General features: G+C 35.7%; 1 protein-coding gene across 7 annotated transcripts in view; it reads right to left on the bottom strand.

The window, feature by feature from the left end:
• PCDH9 (protocadherin 9) overlaps positions 1–20,491 on the bottom strand; it is a 918,360-nt gene that overhangs the window by 306,286 nt on the left and 591,583 nt on the right. For 4 of the 7 annotated variants that reach the window (XM_027588304.2, XM_027588303.2, XM_027588306.2 and 1 more), the window contains one exon: positions 9,152–9,353. In XM_027588304.2, coding sequence (XP_027444105.1) covers positions 9,152–9,353 — 202 coding nt within the window. Of the gene's footprint in view, positions 1–8,487; positions 8,541–9,151; positions 9,354–20,491 lie in introns of all 7 variants that reach the window. The other 3 variants (XM_027588307.2, XM_027588309.2, XM_027588310.1) reach the window with 2 other exon arrangements.

The following is a 20,491-nucleotide window of genomic DNA, read 5'->3' as shown; positions in this document are numbered from 1 at the left end:
TAGCACCATGACCTTTCATAGCACCAAGAAACCCCCACTCGTGAGAGTGTTAGCACACATGCACACACACCCATGCACAAACATTTTATTTACTTAGACAATTTCTGTTCATCCAATGTCGATTCTTCAACATATCACTTTATCTGGGCACCTGGGTGGTGGAGCTAGTTGAGTGTCCAACTTTTGGTTTTGGCTCAGTTTGTGATCTCAGGGTCCGGGGATCGAGCCCCACGTCGAGCTCCATGCTCAGCATGGAGTCTGCTTAAGATTCTCTCTCCCTCTCTCTCTGCCCCTGCCCCCCGCTCCTGCACGTGTGCATGCTCTTTCTCTCTCTCTCAGATAAAAAAAATGTACAAGTTACCTAAAAAGAAATTTAAAAAAAATAAAAGTATCACTTTTATCAAAAGAATCTTTACTGATTACTTATTTAAGACTTATTATATGCTAAAACCCACTTTTTTATACACTTACTATTAGCATTTATTATAGTTCACTGGTATTTAGAAGATACTGGTATCCAGGATCTTCTAAAAAATCAGTGTTTCTTTTCCTTTTTCTTCTTCTTCTTTTTTTTTTTTTTGGTCTTTTTCTTACAGTCTATAAATGCTCATAGCATATACCTCATAGAAAACAAAATTGCAAAACAATTTCAGGAATTTCACAGATTCCCAAAAACCAACTCATAGGCTTCTCCTCCTCCGACTAAGGAACTCTAGATTAAGAACTCTGGCTCTCCCACGGTGGTATCAGAGGGTTTTTGTAAGCTTTGGAAGTCTTGGTTTTAATGTCTATTCCTAGAACCTAGCATTGTACTTGGCACCACAGCAGCCTCTACATGAGTATTTACAGAATGAATAGATAATTTAATAAATAAGTAAATCATGGAAAAGTCAATAAAGGATCTTAAGCAAAAACTTTTGAACATGAAGGTATATCAGGATGACCAAGACTTTATATAGATTGTGGCAGACATACTTTAGGGTGGCCCCTCATGGTCCGTACTCACAACTATGTGTATCCCCTTCCCTGGAGTGTGGGCGGGACCCGAGATGTGCTTCTAACCAATAGAATATGGCAATGGTGCTAGAATGTCACTTCCGTGATTAAGTTAAGTTCTAGAAGACATTATGCTGCTACAAACTCATTCTAGAGACTCTGTCTCTACAACTGGCTGTACAGAAGTGAGTAGATATGTTGGGAGGCATGTGTAGCTAGCAGCTGAGGGTGGCCTCTAGGAGCTGGGAGCAGTCACCAGCTGATGCCCAGAAAGATGCTGGGGTGCTCAGTCCAACAAATGGAAGGAAATAAATTCTGCTAAAGGTATGAAAAATCTTAGTAAATTCTTGCACGGTTTGCCTGCAGATGAGAATGTAACCTGGCTGACATCTTGATTGCTGGCTTTTGAGACCCTACACAGAGAACAGAGCCAAACCATGTTCAGACTCTTAAAGATAACTGTGAGTTTATGAATGGGTGCTGCTATAAGGCATTAAGTGTTATTATTAGCAACAGAACACAGATGGTAGGTAGATAGAGGGGAGATGGGGAGATAAATATTTGGTTTATAATCTAGAAGATTCTATTCCAGAAAACTTTCTGCCCTCTCTGATTCTGAGGTGAAAATAGATAACAATAGATAAGTTTTGAAGTTAGATTTAGAAAAATATATTTAATAAAGCAAAAAATTAAAGTCTTCTAGGATAAAAAGGGTAATCAAATTATTATTATTATTATTATTATTTTAGTTGCTGGGTTTTTGGTATACCTTTTTCCCCCTTTAAACTGAAATCACAGTAGGATTGATTTTTCTTTCTCTATACTATTCTCTAGGAACTCTACATTCATTAACTCAGGGTCCAGTATTGTAGGATCACCATGAACTGCTTATGAAAATTCCATGGGGAAATGAACACAGCAGGTGACAATATAAAACTTCTGAGCAATTTTCTTTGAGTCTGTATAATTAGCTCAACCCAGGCTACTTAGAAAAATTATAAGCACAGTTCATAAAATTATTTAATACAATACTGTGCCAAAAAATCAAATTCCTGTTTAATTCTCAAAGCAAATTATGGTTAATGATTGTTTTTTTCTGCAGGTTAGTATTAGCACAAATTCTTAGGATTGAAATTTGGATTTATATAATTTTTCTGAATCTTTCAAAGTCTTTTTTATTTAATTAACTTGTTTATTTTTTTCTTCCCAAAATGACAGTCTGTATCTCATGCCCGGATATTTTAAATTCTCAATATTTCTTAGCATGTACAACTGACAGGAAGAGAATTTTAACGTAAATTTTGTAGTATTAAGAATGAATTTTTTTCTCAGCTATCAGGTGCTTTCCATTTATGTCACCTCATCACCAAATGAAAATATAATTTTGAATACATTATTAAAATTGTGTAAAATATAGACAATTAAAAAGAGAAGTCAATGTTCCAAACTGAAGATAGCTACAGTTAACATGGTGTACTTCTCTGTAGCTTTTGTTTGTTCGTTCATTTTTATCTTCATAGAACATTTTTAATCTGTCTGTGTTTCATGAGTTTTTGAAATACTGATTTATTCATTTGGTCACAAATACACATTGCTGGCCTCCTCTATGCCAGGTGCTGTCATGCACAGAGAATAGAAAGGTGAGCAAATAGTCCTTACTGATAATGGGAGAGACAATTGTTAACCAAAAAATCATACAGGTTTTCTTTGAGGAAAAGGTGTGAGAAAAAAAAAAAAAAAGAAGAAAAGGTATAAGTGTCATGAAAAGGAAAAATTATTCCACTGAAAAGAGCACTAAGCAAGAGGTGGAATTTGTGAGTTTTATTCTTGACTCGCAAACTATGTAACTATAGGCAAAGCCTTCCCTTTTAATGCCTCTGTATAAAAATATTTTATACTGTATGGTCTGCAGGGTTCTACTAAGGACGAAATTGCCAGTAACCCACAGCCAAAAAAAACAAAAAAAACAAACAAAACTGCAGGAACAGATCTCTCACAAGTTGTTCACCTCACTAGTGGACCATTCAACCAACTCATCTTCTTAAGATTCAATTTCCCAAATCTTCTCTTAAAAAATAAGATTAGTGTCGAAAAGAACTCTGCTATGAGAGCTGAAAGGTGAGCCCACTTCCATGTGATCCAGATCCCTAAAGTCTGCCCAGAAGCATAGAGAGTTTTCTCCAACAGCCTGAGAAGGAGCTTTTTTTTTTCCCCTCCAGGGAAGGGGAGGGGCAGAGGGAGAGAGAGAATCTTAAGTAGGCTCCACAGCCAGAGCAGAGCCTGATGCGGGGCTCGATCTCACGACCCTGAGATCATGACCCGAGGGGAAATCAAGAGTCGGACACTTAACCAACTGAGCGACCCAGGTGCCCCAGAAGGAGGTGCTTAGGGCAGCTGGAAGATATATATACCTATATAATTATACACATATATATGTATATATACGGTACATGTAATATATATATATATATATATATATATATATATATATGTATGTATATGTGTATATATATATATATATATAAAAATTAGTGCCCTAGAATTTCAAACTCAATGCCAATGATGACACTGCTGTAAAACATATGTACAGTGAAGGTGGTTTCTCTGAATAGTAAGAGCAAAAGCTGTGGAGTCAGGCACTCCTAAGTTCATAGTCTATCTCACCTATCTCTTAAGTAGTTTCAGACAAATAACTGAAATTTTCTGAAATTCAGTTGACTTATAATACTATCTAACTTGTAATATTGGTGTGGAATCATAAACAATACATTAAAACATTTATTAGCATTCCTGACTCATAAGTAGACCTGAACAAATATTACCCACACATATCCTCAGGTATCAAAATTATCCTTAGTGAGAAGTTCACAAACTGATTCACATACAGTCCAGGTAGAGGCAGAAGCATAGGAACAGACAGGGCTTAATAAAGTAAATATAATCTGCAATTTTGCACATGATTAAACAGCAGAAAATCCTTTAAAGTGACATTTAAATGAAATGCCAGATATAAAAATAACTCTATTCATGATTCTCAATGGTACAAGATTAAGCCTTAATTCTGAATTAGTGGTAATAAGGTGTTCCTGATCTGATCACATAATTGTTTTTGTTTGCTTTTAAGTTAGTGAAATTCTTTCATCGGTCTAGTTACAGTTGTTAATAGCAAACTTCTACTGAAAATCCCCCTTAGTATCTTCTTAGAAGTAATGATTTTATTGAATTATACATGGAGTGTATGATCACAATAATGAGCTAACTTCTTAAAGAAATATGATTTACCCTGCTATTTGAGAATAGTCTAAGTCTCTACATGTGGAAAAGATGACAAGACTCGGTACAAGACATTTTGCATGTGAGTGTAGCTGAGTAAGTCTGCTCTAAGACTCAGATGTGGCTAGAACATAGAGACACCATCTATTTGGTTGCCAAAGGATACTTGTCATGCCCTCTCCTTAAACTTCCCCTGGGTGTCATAAAAACAGAGAAGGGCTGAGGTTTCCGCTGAATGATTTTATTGCTAAATTCTAAAGAGAACTTTTCAAAGACTTTATTTTACTCAAAAGGTCTTTAATGGAGGCAAGTGCCAATTTACATTCTAGTCTTCCAAATACAAATGTAATTACTGAAAATCTGTTTAATTGCAATTTCACCATTTGAAATATACTTCAATGTATAAAATATGATTGCTATATACACAACCATCTGGCTATACTTTTGTATAATAAACCACATCTTTGGTTCAAAGCAATTAATAGAAAAAGGAAGAACTTGGATATTTCATATATTGGTTCTGAGTTTTATATCAGTCTCCCACTATATACTTAAAATAAACTTTGCATTTTGAGAATTTTAAAACATGAAAAAATAGGAAGAACGGTATAATAAGGCTCTACATATCCATTATCCAACCTCAACAACCACTAACATTTCACTGTTTAATTTATTCCCATCATTACTATCACCATTATTATCATTATTAGTATTTTGCTGGAGTATCATTAAAACAAATTCCAGACATTATATTGCCGTTTCTATAAATTCTTCAAAACCCATCACTACCAGTAAAGGGTTTTCTCTTAATAAAACTACAATACCATTATCACATCTCACAAAATAAGTAATTCTTAATTATCATTTAAAACCCAACACATACTCATATGTCCACAATTGTCTTAAAAAAGTTTTATGATACTGAAAAAAGAAACAAACTTACTGGTCATCACTAGAAGTTTCTAGGGCACAAGTTCATTTTATAAATTAATATACTAAGCAAGTATATATCTTGGATTTCCTATGAGAACTGGATTTCATGTGGTAATCAATGACTAATGGGTTGAAGTTCTTCATCATAAGTTTTTTTCTTCATTAAAAAGGAATAATTTCTTATGTTTATCATTTTTATATTCACTCACTATATAATTTAATAGCATGCTCTGCAATTATTTTAGCAATAAACACAATATAATTTTCACAATTATTTATGAAAATAATTTTGAAGTATTAATAAATATATATATTTTTTCTGCTTGTATATATCCCTTTACCTACCCCAGCCTTTTCAAACAGGTATTGGCTTTAAATTCATTGCATAGATGAGGATGAGACAGGGTAGAGAATGGTAAAAGGCATTCTGTTATTTTTTGAAGTTCTAAACCTACCACGCTGATTATTTTTTCAATTGCTACTAGAGAAAATAAAAAAAAAGAAAAGAAAAGAAAAAAGAAAGTTGGAGGAATTGTGTCTTTGTGAAAAACTATCAGGAAATACAGTGGGGGATCTCCAACTCCAGACACTAAAAACATTTACTCAGCCCTGCTGGGAAAGAAAGGGATGAAAGAAATAGAAATGAGGGGAGAGACTCTACTTGGTGCTCATTGGGCAGACCTCAAGAGAAACCTAGTGGATTGGGATTACAGAGTCCTGAGGCTAGATTCCATAGCAGAGTTCAGAGAAGCAGGAAGATCCTAAGTGATAAACTCACCATGCATCTAGGCACCACGGAGTGAGCCTGCACAAACTCCTTTGCCCATGTTCATTTGCGTGAAGGCAATGATAGTAGTTATGAAAGGGCCAGGAAGGCTGGGTTGAAGGCAGTATCATTTGAGACACATGTAGACCCAATCAAACAAGGGGCATCTCAGTAGACATGGAAGTGGGCAGATGACCAAGGGACCAGAATATTTCAATTCTTTTTGGCATGATGTAGACCATACGAAATTGAGAGGGGAGAAAAGTGAAGTTTCTGTCACACTAGGGAAATGGGGATTCAAGTTTTGTTTTTTTTTAAATGAAAGGAAAAAAGAAAGTTGTATGTCCAGCACATCTAAATTGTTGGCATGAGTCACATCTGATACAATAAAGACTACTGTAGATTTTACATAATATTATTTATAAAAACCATCAATTATAACATAATTTACAAACTTTATTTTTGGAATTGCATGTAAAAACCTTCATACTTTCCTAATTTTTTTTCAAAATTCGTATGTTTGATAGAATATAAAAGTTATGATGCCAACAACCCGGAGGTTGGAAGTAAAGAAGAATATTGTAGATCAATGCCACTGTGTGTGTGTGTGTGTGTGTGTGTAGAAGCAAGACCCTATAATAAAGCCTAATGTTTCCAAAAACTCCCCCATAAGATACTCTTTTTATTAATTTCTTTTTAAAAAGTATAATGAAAATGTTACTATGGAATTACTACTAATCTTTAAAGATTTTTTATTGAGAGGCATAATATTTTAAAAAATAGGAATCCATACAGATTCAATACTTAATAATTGTACAGATAATACAGACATTCATGATTTATATGGATATAGCATGGTTACTACAAAATCTTGGCTCTTCAAGAATTATCACACCACAGACAGAAAATCCCAATGAAGACAAAGGATACAGTCTAGATCTGAATAGCAAGATTATTACTATTGAAGAATACTGCATCAATTATGCTTTACCTCACTTCACAAATTCCTCAAAGTTAATTACAAAAATGTGACTGTGGAATCTTAAGATAATATATCATAATACTATTCTAATATGAATTGCCATTTAGCTATGAATCTCTTAATATTTCTAGGCTATTCTAATTAATTCTGCTCTAGACATTTACAGAGGAGGTTAAAATTTTAAGTCCTGTTAAATGTCAAAAATATAGTTGGCCTCCAGGGTCCCTCAGGGCACCTCCTTTCCTTACCTGCCTATTTTCCTTCTTTCTTAATGATGAATAAGGATGCTGTCTCCACCAAGGAGAAATTTAACACATTTTATTGACCATGTTCTCGTGGGTGAGGTCACTGTGTTGGGTTGAATGTTGAGTGTGCAAGGGTGTGTCATCCCTTGGGGCTCTTTTTCCGTGTGACTAGATCGGTAAAAACTCTGGGGACCTCTTGAAACTATTTCGAAAGGGCCTTTTATTTTTGGCTTTAGAATCTCTTCTAACTTCTCCCATTTGGCAGCTCACTCAGTGCTACTGCCCTGGACTAAGAAGGCATTGGGGGAGTAGCTATACATTTTGGATAAAGTTCTGGCCTAAGCAACTTAGGTTAACCATATTTCTGTGTACTTTCTCCCCCCTATTTTCCTTTTACTTCTGTAAAAAACAAACAAACAACAACAACAACGCTGGTGAACTATATAGACAAGACCTAAAACTATTTTCTTAAAATGGGAGTCTTTCTGTCTTGGTTTTAGCTGAAGCCCAAAGACAAGAGAATCCAACCATTCCCATATGGGGAGGAGGAGGCCAAGAACCAGTTTCGTACTCTCAGCTTAATGACAGTTAAGAGATGTTTTAAAACTGAAGAGGGGGAAGTTGGAAACCGGGAAATCAGTTTAGAAAAAAGCTCTCCTACTCACCTGACCTCTTCACACAAGTCCAGGAAAGGATAATTCAATGGAACCACTTACATTCAGTGGTGCTTAGACTAATCAAAACCAAGAAATCTAAGGAGGACCATGGGCCTGCTCTCCCAAATGTTTTGTAATAAGAAGTCTCCTCTTTGCATATGGCCTGCCCTTCTGGATATGTGAAGTTAAAAGATGTTTTCCTTATGAGCCGAAGATACAGAACATGAAAGAAAGGTCAAGAAGTAGAGCTGGTGTGCAATCTACTTAAATCTTCCTAAGATTGGCTAGGGTAGGGAGAAACCTCAGCAGAAAGAAGATGCCAATATAACTAGACATGCCAACGAGAAGAAAGTCATTTATCAGAGAAACCTGCAGAAATGGATGCCAGCTTCAGGGAGAGGAGGGATAATACATTCAAAAGATCCCCAACCACAGCCCTGGAAACAAAGAGGCAGCTTAAAATCCTGGAAGTCAGAGAACACCAATTCTGGATTCTCACAACAGGATGAGTTAAGAAAGCCTTTCTGTGCTTTTTACCTCCTCTTGGTCTTTTACTTCAACCACAGAATTGCCAGAGGCACCTTAATGTCTACAGCAGTAGAAGAGAAGTAGCTTAGAAAATTAGGGAAAACTCACCCTATCCCCATTTCTCACTGTAGGTGACCAGTTTGATGCAGGTTCAAGATGAGCTAGAAAACAGTTTTAATTTAAATCAAGTAGAAATCATGGTCATTACTCTGGACAGGACATAAGTATTGAATTAGATTTTTAACTTTTTAATATTAGTGAACTCATCAGGGATTTAAAAAAAAAGTAACAGCAACACCAAAAAAGGTATAGTCCTTGCCCAAAATTTCCTCCAAAGGCAAAGAAAGAAGTACCCTCACAGGGCTTACTTTGAATGGGCAATGATTTCTAAGGTACGGGTGTGGATCTGTGTAGAATAAAGACTTTTCTGCTAATTCTCTCTCACTCATTCCACTTGTTCAATGCATTGGTTAGAAACATATCCAAAACTGAAACAAGGAAAGCAAAACCCCCAAATCACTATCACCCCTCTTCACACTTGTTTTAATCAACTACTTTATCTTTTTTTTTTTTTAAGTCTTCATTGGAAAACATCATTCCACAGAACAACAAGCACAGTAGACTTGATGATATTTTGAATACGGCAACAAGAAAGCCAGTAAAAACCAACCAAATGTCCATTTACTTGCTCCCCCAAATCACTGTTAGAACTCAAATGCACACAAGAGAAAAACCAGAATTCCCAGCAGTCACAGTTCTTAAGGGGACTCACCAGAGTTGGGGTCAGAGTTGCCATCTGCTTCAGTCCTCTTGTCCGGAGAGGCCTGGTCGTAGAATTCGTCCTGTGGCTGAACCAGAGGAAGAGGGTGTGAGATCAGGGTGCCACTACCCACCGGCTCGTGGTCTCCTAGACCACTGTCACTGCAGCTTTCCTGGGAGCCATCGGGGAGGTGAAACGTAACGCGGCGCTGCGACTACAAAGAAGATCACAGGACACGTGATTAACACTCCTCCCAGATAAAAAGGGCATGGTGGAACGCAACATCAAAACAACTTTCAACACGTGATACAATGTAAGAGCAAAACAGATAAAACTTGGAACAAAGCTAGGAACGAAATCTATCATTTGCTATTTACTATATCATGTCTAACTTGGAAAATACAAGAAGGAAATTCAGTCTTGTTTAATTGAAGAACAAAAAAGACACTAATGGTAAACCGTTGAAAATTGTAGCAAGAAAAGCAAATAAGAATATACTAGTTGTCAGCGGTTTAAAAAAAAAACTTGAAATAAGCAGAAATATGCAAATATTTGTTCCATAGATCTGAATAAATACATAGATGATGTGACATTCCATTTCTTTTGAATGAACAGGCATTTTGTTTACTTAATGATTTTAAGGTACTTTTTTTCAAAGAACTCATTATTGCCAACTGGCTCAGATATTACTACCAGTCATTGATTATAGAACATCCCAGCAGAAAGATGTTTGGAGTATTATTTTGGCATCTATTTGTACAATGTCACTATTAGAAGTGATCTAAAATATGTGTATGGGTACTTCAATAAATTTTAGTGTTTTAATAAAATAAAAGTATGCATTTCAGCACAGATTGCTGCTTAGTACTCTTGGTAAATGTTCTTTTAGCTGATGTAATCCATGAGATATGAGAATATTTACAGCTGTGTGGGGTGGAGATTTATGACTTCTGGAATTATATGAGAGTAGTAAATTTGTGCTGTATGTCTGACTGCACCTAATTTTTCATTTGGCTTTAACAGTCAAAAGACCTTTCAATATCATGTCACATGTGACCACTTTTACTCATATTTAACAAAATTATGAATATATAAATAATAAGGTATATAATCACTTTATAATACCTAAAACTTGTGTGTTTTGCCAAGAGGCAATTTATAGATTGTATCCATTCCAAAGAAAAAAGAATGCAGTTAGACACAAAATGCTATAGATAGATATACTGCCATTCCATAAATGCATTTTTATAGACAACAATAGAACATAGCCTATTTCCTATGAGTCACTGGTTCAAATCCAGCTCAGAGTCATAATGGAGAAGAGCTGATACCACTTTATTGCTGTTCAATGACCTGTGTGAAATGACTTGATAGCTCAGTACATTTTTAATGAACTGATGCCGACATCACATAAACTATAATCATAAATGGTGCTAATTGAGTCTATTGTAGCACATTTCACCTTCATGCACAACTATCTCATTCTCCCCTCAATAGATTTTGAAACGTGCCTAGGTGAGTGCTCCACAATATGCAAGCCAAACTTGAACATTAATATCTGAAATGTACTTCTCCTTGTATAGAAAGGAAAATGCTACCATTTTTATTTACTATAGCATTTCCTCTCCCATGTGAATTCAACCCATTAGAGAAAACCAATAATATAACTATTTTTTGTTTCTGTTTCAATATGCCCTTGTTTCATCAGTATCCTCTTGTGATAAACACAGCATTATTATTGGTGACCAGGCTGCCCATTATACATGACAGTCAAACATAGCTTTTAAAGTGACTAGCCTACTTAAAAAGTCTGAAGTTTCGGTGATTAAAATATCTTTGGTATTATCTCTGGAGGAATACCTCTTAGTTATAACTCAGGTGAGTGAAAAAGAAGTCAATTACAAGAGAAAGACAATGGGACAGATTACTCTTTAGTCTTTATAAATCATTTCCAGATGCCCATAAGCCATTATAAAGTATATGTTCCAAAGATAGAAGAAAAAAGGAAAATTTGCATCTATGATATTCTTCTAAGCATAATTAATATTGCTTTAATTACTATATATTTTTTTTCTCCTAAGAAATGTGAATCTGCAGCTCCCGTAGCACTTGAACACAGCAGTTCTCACAGAACGGCCATTAGAACTAGCATTCATTGAGCACCTACTGGTATATAGCCTGGCACTACAATTTCACTGAGAATAAGACAACTATTTTTTTCAAAACTGTTTCAAATGCAACTAATTAGATTCAATCTCACACATATTATACTATGATATTCCCTTACCACTTTATAAGTGAGAACAAGCAAAGACAAAAATCTGATGTAATTTATTTGCAGTTGGACAGTATAAATTAGAGTGGTACAATGCTTTAACTATGGTGCTTCATGGAACTATTTCCTAATTAATTTGATTCAAAGATGTTTAAGTTTTAAATGGCAAAACTGTACACAGTTTATCAGTCTAATGGGAGGTTGGGGTGGTGGGGCATATGGACTAAGATCTGGAATACGGATACTATGGTATGAAGCAAAGTGATCAAGCAAATCCATCTTTAATTTATCATTGTAAAGGCTGATGCAAGTCTGAAATATCAAGGTAGATATAAGCAAAGAATTTGAAGAAATTGAAATGCAGGAAAATGAGGATCCATGAAGTGTTAAGAAACAGAAGTTGGAGGTGTCAGCAAGGATTCAACAGACTTGTTCAGATGTTACGGAAGAATACCAGGTGAGGAAGCCCGAACCAGACCTCTTGGCTAGGAGCCCTTGCTCTGCAGAGACTGGCCCAGGGCAAGTGACTTTATCTCTTTGAGTGAGTTCCTGGCTTTGTGAAATGGATAGTGCCTCCACCAGAGAAGTGTTGTAAGGTTCAAGCAGATTAAGTAAGCGTTGTTGGTGTATAAAATTTGACATATAGTAGGTACTCAATAAAAGGTAGTTATCATTCTCGAAATTTATAGCTACATATCCTCTTTTATCCTCCGGGGCTATCAATGTTTAGCTACTTTTAAGGATGTGATTCCTGGGGCGCCTGGGTGGCTCAGTTCTTTAAGCGTCTGCGTTCAGCTCAGGTCATGATCTCAGGGTCCTGCTCCATAGGGAGCCTGCTTTCTCCCTCTCCCTCTGTGATCTCTCTCACTCTCACACTCTCTCAAATAAATAAAGTTAAAAAAAAAAAAAGATGTGATTCCTTCATACCAGGGAGAAAAAAGTATTGTTCTTCTGTAAGAGAACTGCCGGCCCCCATAGTCTTGGCATGTCTCCCAAAGTGCCTGTAGATCATGTCAGCTCAGAGCCTTTCTGAGGGGAAGCTGTTTTTGGTGGGAGCAGCATATGAAGACGGACAGTTTAGAATACATGATTTCTCCTCTGAGAAAGCAAAGGTTTTCCCATTATCCTTTCAAGAAACCTATAGTTGTTTGCATATTCTTACTGCCTCTGGGACTGTTGCTTCTGGGTTATCCCCATGGAAATATAACCAATTTGTTTTATAAACACAGTCAAGCCCTGCCTGACTGAATTGGGACAACATATGTTATCATGAGACTACTTCAGACTTTCCAAAGCCTTTGCACTTTTGTTTTCCTAAAATTTCTCTCTTACCCATTCCATTTTCTCCCATGGTAAACATTATTATTATTATTGGCTATGCCTTGTTAACGGTTTGACTGTCACATTTGTTTATCTGATTTATCACTAACAAGTTAGCTCTAGGTCCCTGGCTGCCCTGAGATGGAATAAGATGGGAACTAGTAACTACTAAGGCTGCTTCATGTTATTTTATCTCAGGGCTGCTGATATGAATTCTAACCATGCGAAAATTTCATCAGAAATTCTGTACTCTACACAAGCATAAAAGGCCATGCATACAAATATAGGTTCAGGATGCTGCAAGTCGGGAGATGCCACACTGGTTTAATTTAAGAAACATCTCCAAACGCTTTTACAATATTTTTTCTTGCAGGTTAGTAGAAAGGAAAGAGACGGAAAATTCAAGAAGCTCAGGGAAGATACACATGTTCCTGTATTGGGCGCTGTTCTTCAGGAGTCACTAAAAGAACTCTGAGTCACCCAAGAAATCTCAACCATTGCTTGAATGCTTCTTTTGTGTGTTTTTTACTGGTACAGAATATTATTCACCAGTGGATGACTCACATTCAAGTGTACAATCCCAGTCCCACTAACCTCCAGGGATTACCATGTGCAAAGATTTCATGGTCAAGTTCACTGGGTCTTTGCATAAAAGAGCAAAAAGTTAGAAATGAGTGACATGCTTAACACTAACAGGTATTTAATTAATAAATTATACATCACACAATTGAACAAATCACAATACTTAACTTTTTATTAATGTTTCCTGATATTGAAAATATAATCTATTGTTAAGTGTAAAAATCAGGTTAGTAAAGATTTTACTTAGTTGAATTACATTTTGTTAATGTGTTTTTGTGTGTGAATATGTATAAGCTAAGATCTGACTACTATCTGTTAAAGTGGTATTGTCTGGTCACGGAATATGGTATTTTTAAAAAATGTCATTATTTTGACCACACTAAAATTTGTCTGGATTATCTTGGCAATAGTAAAACACATCCTAATATTTACGTATTCCCCTTCATTGGGAACAGAAAAAGCCTAGTAGATAGGAGGTGGGCTTTCTCTTGAGCTAAGGAATGCCAAACAATTTTACTATCCATGCTTTGCTATTCTAACTTCTATTCTTTATTTTCTCTACCTAAGATTTTTAATCATTGCAGTTGAAAATTCTTCTCTTCTCCTCAAATCACAAAATAACAACATGAATTTGGCATACTAAGCCAATTATTACAAGACAAATAAGCAAATTTACTAGTTAATAACTGACACTTAAAATAATTATTCTCTCTAAAATTATACATTGATATTGTGGAAGTAGAAAATAAGTCCTTTAGAATTATTTAAATGTGGTTTCATTTGTGCAGAATTCCTTAAATATCTTTTCAAGGAAATATTCCTAACTCTGATTTAGTTCTTTTAACCACAGTTAAGAAAAAATGATGTATCATTCATCTATCTAATCCCTGAATAGTATACATACGCACACAAACTGCCAGAAATTACTTATGATGAAGTAAAAAACAAAAAATGGTGCATGTGAACTTGCTTTTGCTTTACCTCAGCATTAAATCCAATGAATATATGCTTTTTATTTACTTGAAATAATATTTTCTTATATATCTTCTCTCAAAGTAGCAAAGGAAATCACCCCAAAGAGGGTTAAAAGAAAACTGGAGATGGGAAACTGCAGTTTAATACAAACATTTCTAATAATATTAATTGGAAACATTTTGACCTTTCTTATTTTTAAGAGAACATATTTTAATTGAGATTTTAAAAATGACAGTTATGAGGATAGTCTTAGGTTGCAAGCTCTGAGAAGAGGAATTTTTAAATGACAGTATGGTACATGCTGGATGACTGGTTTGTGAAAACATACCCTGAATGCCCCCGTTAATCACTATCTTGAGAATGTACAGATCCCATCCTCCCTCTATATTCCCACCAAGCAGAATATGTAGAGAAATATGTTCAGTGTTCAAGGTCAGGGGGCCCGGGGGCCACCAACCTAGAGCTTCTCCTTTGTAACAAAGAATGTCCAGATGGCAGGCCTCACTATCTTTGGAATGTTCTGGCCATGCAAGGAAGGAGTGGGTACCGATACTTGCTAGGCTAGTTGCTACATTATAAAAGCTTGCGGCATGTAGATTTTAGCAGGGGATGCTTTGTCCTGTCTGCTGCTCCTAGACTCTCTGTGTGTAAGCCCTCCCAATAAAACTACGTCTTGATTACTGTCTCTGGGTCTTTTCTTCAGCCTTGCCAGACCATCACCCACCCTTCACTTAGAGTCCACTGGGGTGCAGCTACACAATGACAAAAGAACACATTTTCAACAAAAAGTACTCATTCAATTCAATAGGAAGTTCCTCAACAGCTTCTTGTCATCTAAAATCATTGCACCTTTATCCTCTTAATAAAATCCAGAATTGAGTGAGACTCCTGGTAGATTAGAAAGTAAGGTAAATGGGACCCCAGAAGCAATCTTGTCGTGATAAGTTTAATTTGCTATTGCTCAATACTTGTAGGCTCAACTAAGGGACGCTAATATTAGTGTCTTTTTCATTCTTGTTTGAGAGATGAGGTCCAAAGTTGTAAATCAAGAAAAGATTTTGGGATTTACAACTTAGGAAAATTACTAGTAATTATGACTAAAATGAGCCATTATCAAAAACAAGGAATAGTTTTGAAGGACAAAATCATAAGGAACTTTTTTGACTGGTGATAAATGAAATGGTTTGAGTACAGAATTATTTTATAATGAATCATTTTATGATATATAACTGGCAAATTGAGTCAGTCTCCTCTCCTTTTTATTGGGAGTACATATGATAAAATGGTTCTGCTAATGTAGACTTTATTTATCTTAGCTGCAAATTACTTAGAGACTTTCTATCTATTTTAATGTTACTTTTTTTTTTTGGATGAGGAAATAAGGTAAAGTGACCTGTCTATGTAGGTTGCAGGAGAAACCAGAACCCTCATTTTCTGACTTTCAACAGGAAGCACTGCTCATTCTTCCTTAATAAATAATTGTTGAGCACCCACTATACACTAGACACCATTCTAACTGCTAAGAATAAAATGGTGAACAAGACAAAAACTATATCCCACAACTTCCTAAAAAGTCAAATTTCATTAAGCTAGTTTCTATCAGTTCTGATGATGTTTTTGGCCAGCAGCTTTTAAAATATGATGTCCTTCTAATTCTTGCAAACTCTGCACACTTAAGCAAGGTCAGTGCATGAATGGGAGACCTTCACTAATTAACTATAGCCGAGGGAGGAAAAAAAGAAGGAAGGGGAGTGCTTTCTGAGTTTATGCCAAAACAATCCCTAGATCTGTTGCCATCCTTGGATTGGAATTCATTGTCAATTTATGAAAATATAAAATAAAAAGGCTAAAAGAGTAACTGAGACTGTTAGAGAAGGCTATTCCTGGCTCAAACACAGAATCATTGTTAACTTTGCATATCCTTGAACAATTCCTTTTAGTCTCCAGGTAGAGAAATGTTAACAACCTCAAATAAGAATTGATGAAATCAAGTTTTTCTGAGGAACATATACACTTGACGTTTTATGAGCTTGTAATGAATATTTACAGGGGATGAAGATGATTTACCCAGAATTGAACCAGGAAATCTAAAGAGGATGTAGTAGAAATGAAGTATCATGGGGTCCATCCTCCAAAGTGATTTCCCATGGGAAAAGTGCATTAACGGTCAGTGTTTCCCTTCTTTCTACTTTCAACGTTTACATCTTAGAGTATTTGGAGACAAATGGGAAGGTTTGGCTCGTGTTTGAGAAAGATGTATACCAACTTCCCTGACCATAGGTGATGAATGTAAAGGTGTCAGCAACTTTAAAGTGATTTTTTTTTTATTCTTAGTGATATCTACGTTATCTATAGTTAGGACTAGGGTGTGGATGATTACTGACCATATAAAGTTGAGTAGCATTTTCAGGGGAAACGGTGTGTTCATCTATACTCTCCCTACTGCTCACTAACTAGTCGGTTACCTGCAGCCAAATCACTGTTTAATTTCAGGACAGATCTGTCAACTTCTGTTTGACCTACCCTACTCAACTGTACATTTAGTTGAGGAAACTTGTTTCAGTGTGCATGGGAAACCCACATTAACTTAAACTTAGCCTGTTTAGTTTGCAGTCTTATGAAATGACCCTCAGAGTAAGGATCTATGTTTTCTGTGCTTTATAAATAAAGTGCTTTGAATACCTCTTAGAAGCGCCTATGGCTGAAAGACTCATATTAATATAACATGTGGTGAAATTTTTAATATAATTTTATTTTTATTTCCTTTTGATCTCAGTATGATTTGTGAGAAAGGTAGGTCACATTTCTCTTCTGCGCAAAAACAACTGATAGCTTCAAGAATAAAACTAAATTCTTTGTACTCTTTTTGGGTGTAGACTTGGTGCTTGAATTTAAATATTAGGAAAAAACATAGAACAGGAATCTCCTCCTTACATCAAAAGGGTTCGAATCAACTTTCCTCTTTGGTTTGGTGACATGACCCCACCCTTAAATTTCCTCTGGGGTTCCAGGGAGGATTAAGAATTGTCAGCGTTGTTGGTTACTTTGCTTCTTACACTCTTATTTAGTTCCTGCTATCACAAACAACCTCGACCTATTTCTCACAGTTAAATGTTGCCCAGTACGAAATGCAGCACTTTATCTGAGCATACAAAATATAAAATGACTACATTAAACAGGAGCAGCTGCTCCTGAATCTGCAAGCAGAATTTTTGCATCTATAAATTATATGTACAGAAATAGGGAAGAAACGACTCAGCAAGAGTTCTTTCCAATTTAGTTTTCTAGTATAAACAAATCCATGTGACAAAGTAAGTTGCCCTTATCATATTTACAAAATCAGCATACATAATAGTTACAGCAATTTAATTAGAAATTACATGAAGCTATCACTGTTATGAAGTAAAAATATAGAACCCATTGACATAGCATTGGTCTTTTACAAAAAGTGAGTCTTTCCTGGAATAATAAAAAAATCACTGAAAAATAATGTGTCAAATCTGTATGTATTTATAATAGAGATAGAGTCTGATTTAGTGTCTAGAATTCAAGAATTTATCTCAGGTAATTTTAGCAGAATTAACAAAAGAGATAATGGGCATCTGCCTAGCATTTCTGTTAATAATTCTCAATACAAAATAAGACTTGTAAACCAAAGTAGGCCATATTTACTTTAAGTAAGTAGTAACTTTTTAGGAGGTAGCCCTAATTTTATAATTAACCTCAGACCATGGGCATTTGACTCAGAAAAGAGTTTAAGCACGCACCCCTGCCCATATCCCCCTCCCCAAACACACATAAACACATATACGCACACTCTAAATTCCCTTGTGTATTGCTGAACAGGCACAAGATCATAATTACCTAGTAAGAATAAAAACTAGTAATTCAAGGCTTTAGAGGACAGATCATGTTATTCTATATTAGACAAAATAGAGAGGTGGAAGAAACCATCTGTGTAAATACTCCAAGAAATACTATTACTATACAATAAGGTTGTTTAAAAGTTCTCATGAAGGATTGTTAATTCACACCTAAAATGTGGTATAATTTGTTTCAACTGATCTTGCGTCACACATGACAGTTTGATTTTATTTATTTAACTTTTTGGTCTTATTTTTGTAGTATAATAAGGAAGAAGCAGTGAAGGAGTAAAAAGTTCTTTGAAGGGGCATCTGTGTGGGCTCAGTCAGTTAAGCAGACAAATTTTGATTTTGGCTTAGGTAATGGTCTCAGGGTTGTGAGATCAAGCCCCCCTCGGACTCTGCGTTGAGTATGGAGCCTGACTAAGATTCTGTCTGTCTCTATCTCTCCCTCTGCCCCCTCCCCCTCATACATGTGTGTGCACACACATACTTGCTCGCTCTCTCTCAAAAAAAAAAAAAAAATTATTTGAAGTAGTCCTAACACATGTAATGGCTTTCTATCACTTGCAGCTCCTGCACTATAATTAATATTGAGCCATCAACCATATCTTCTTCAGCAAAAAAGGAAAGTGGCAAAGGGAATAATACTCCAGGAAGAGGAGCCTCTTTCTAGTTTATGATTTATATGATTCAAATATGGATTAATTAGCACAGGAGCCACCAAAATAGTCAGTCATGATAAAGAACATGATCCTCATAGAAAGTTAATGGGCGAGGGCTGATTTGCATGGAGAAAACGGATAGTGGAACATAGTCCACAAAACTTAGGTAAATATCCATGTGACATTTATAAGATATGAAAATGTGTGTACAGGCAGAGAACGTGATGATGATGCTCTTGACCAGCTATTAAGGTCTCTCTTCTAGGCTTTCCTATAAACATGACACATATTTGAGAAGTGTTTCCCCAAAATGGGGAAGGCAAAAGCAGTACAAATAAGGAAGGGGCTGTCTTTGGCCATATAGAGAACACAAAAAAGAAACAAGCATCCTTGGAATTTCAACTGAAATCTTGGAATCATTGGTAAATCATCCAACGGGTGGATACATTGATAGATATATTGATCTAAGGTGACTATCCTCTAAAACACTGTCTGTATTAACTATCAAATTTCTAAAAATTGTTAGGAACCTCATTTATCCTTTGTAATTGTATTGTGAAAAACACTTGCATTGTGAAAGACAAGCATTTTCTAACTTTGCCTTCTTTTGGTTCTCTCAAAGGATGTCAATGAAAATACTGTTTGCAGTTGAAAAATTTTGATTAGGAATGTGTGATATCCAAGTCATATTTTTTTTCAGAGTAAGTTAGGAAGAAAATAAGGGTACTTTTAAGAACATAATACAACATAGATACAAATTTGTGTCTGTGTATTTATATATGCATACATGATACAAAATTTATGCACCAACTCCACTACAGACAGATGTCTTAGAACATGAAATTTCCCTATTCTTAGACAAGGAAATTGTCAATTATATCTGAGATCTGTACTTTATTTGTTAATTTTAAAAATGAAATCCAAACTTTATTGATGGAATCTAAGAAAACCTGGATTAATCAGACAAATTCTGATACCATAAAGTACATTCTAGAAACAGTCTCTTTGTGGTTATTATTTAGTGCCATATAATATACAGCCTTGCCTGGTGACAAAAAATTACTTGTTTAGCAATGGTACTTCATTTATGGTAGAATTCATCATATAAGATTATGATTATAAGATGAGGAAAAACATTTATTAAATAAACATAATTGTATAAAACATCTTTTTAATGCTTTCAAGGAGGAGCTACTTAATCAAAATACTGCAGTGACAGCACAATATTTTAAAATATTTTGGAGTGTGTGGTTTTGAACTGTTATGAGAGCATGGCATTATACTGTACAGTCTCAAGGTACTAGCCCTGCCTTTTATGATCTGATTTTACTTTCTGGAACAACTAAAAACCATCTGTAATGGTGCACAATAGCATCTTAAGAAGGAGAGACTGCAAAACGACAGGCACATTTTCTTCAATGGCTTCAAAACTCTTTGAGGCCTGTGAGGAATGAGGAGTTCCAAAATATGTTGAGAAATGCTAATGTTAAGTGAAGTAGGTAAAAAAGAGGGCAAGTTTGAAGGACAACCCTCATCTAAATGCATAATTTTTGGGGCGCCTGGGTGGCTCAGTTGGTTAAACGACTGCCTTCGGCTCAGGTCATGATCCTGAAGTCCTGGGATCGAGTCCCGCATCAGGCTCCCTGCTTGGCAAGGGGCCTGCTTCTCCCTC

Source organism: Zalophus californianus, chromosome 3 (genome assembly GCF_009762305.2).
Source record: "Zalophus californianus isolate mZalCal1 chromosome 3, mZalCal1.pri.v2, whole genome shotgun sequence".
NCBI classification, from domain to species: domain Eukaryota; kingdom Metazoa; phylum Chordata; class Mammalia; order Carnivora; family Otariidae; genus Zalophus; species Zalophus californianus.
This window is presented reverse-complemented; position numbering and strand designations above follow the sequence as displayed.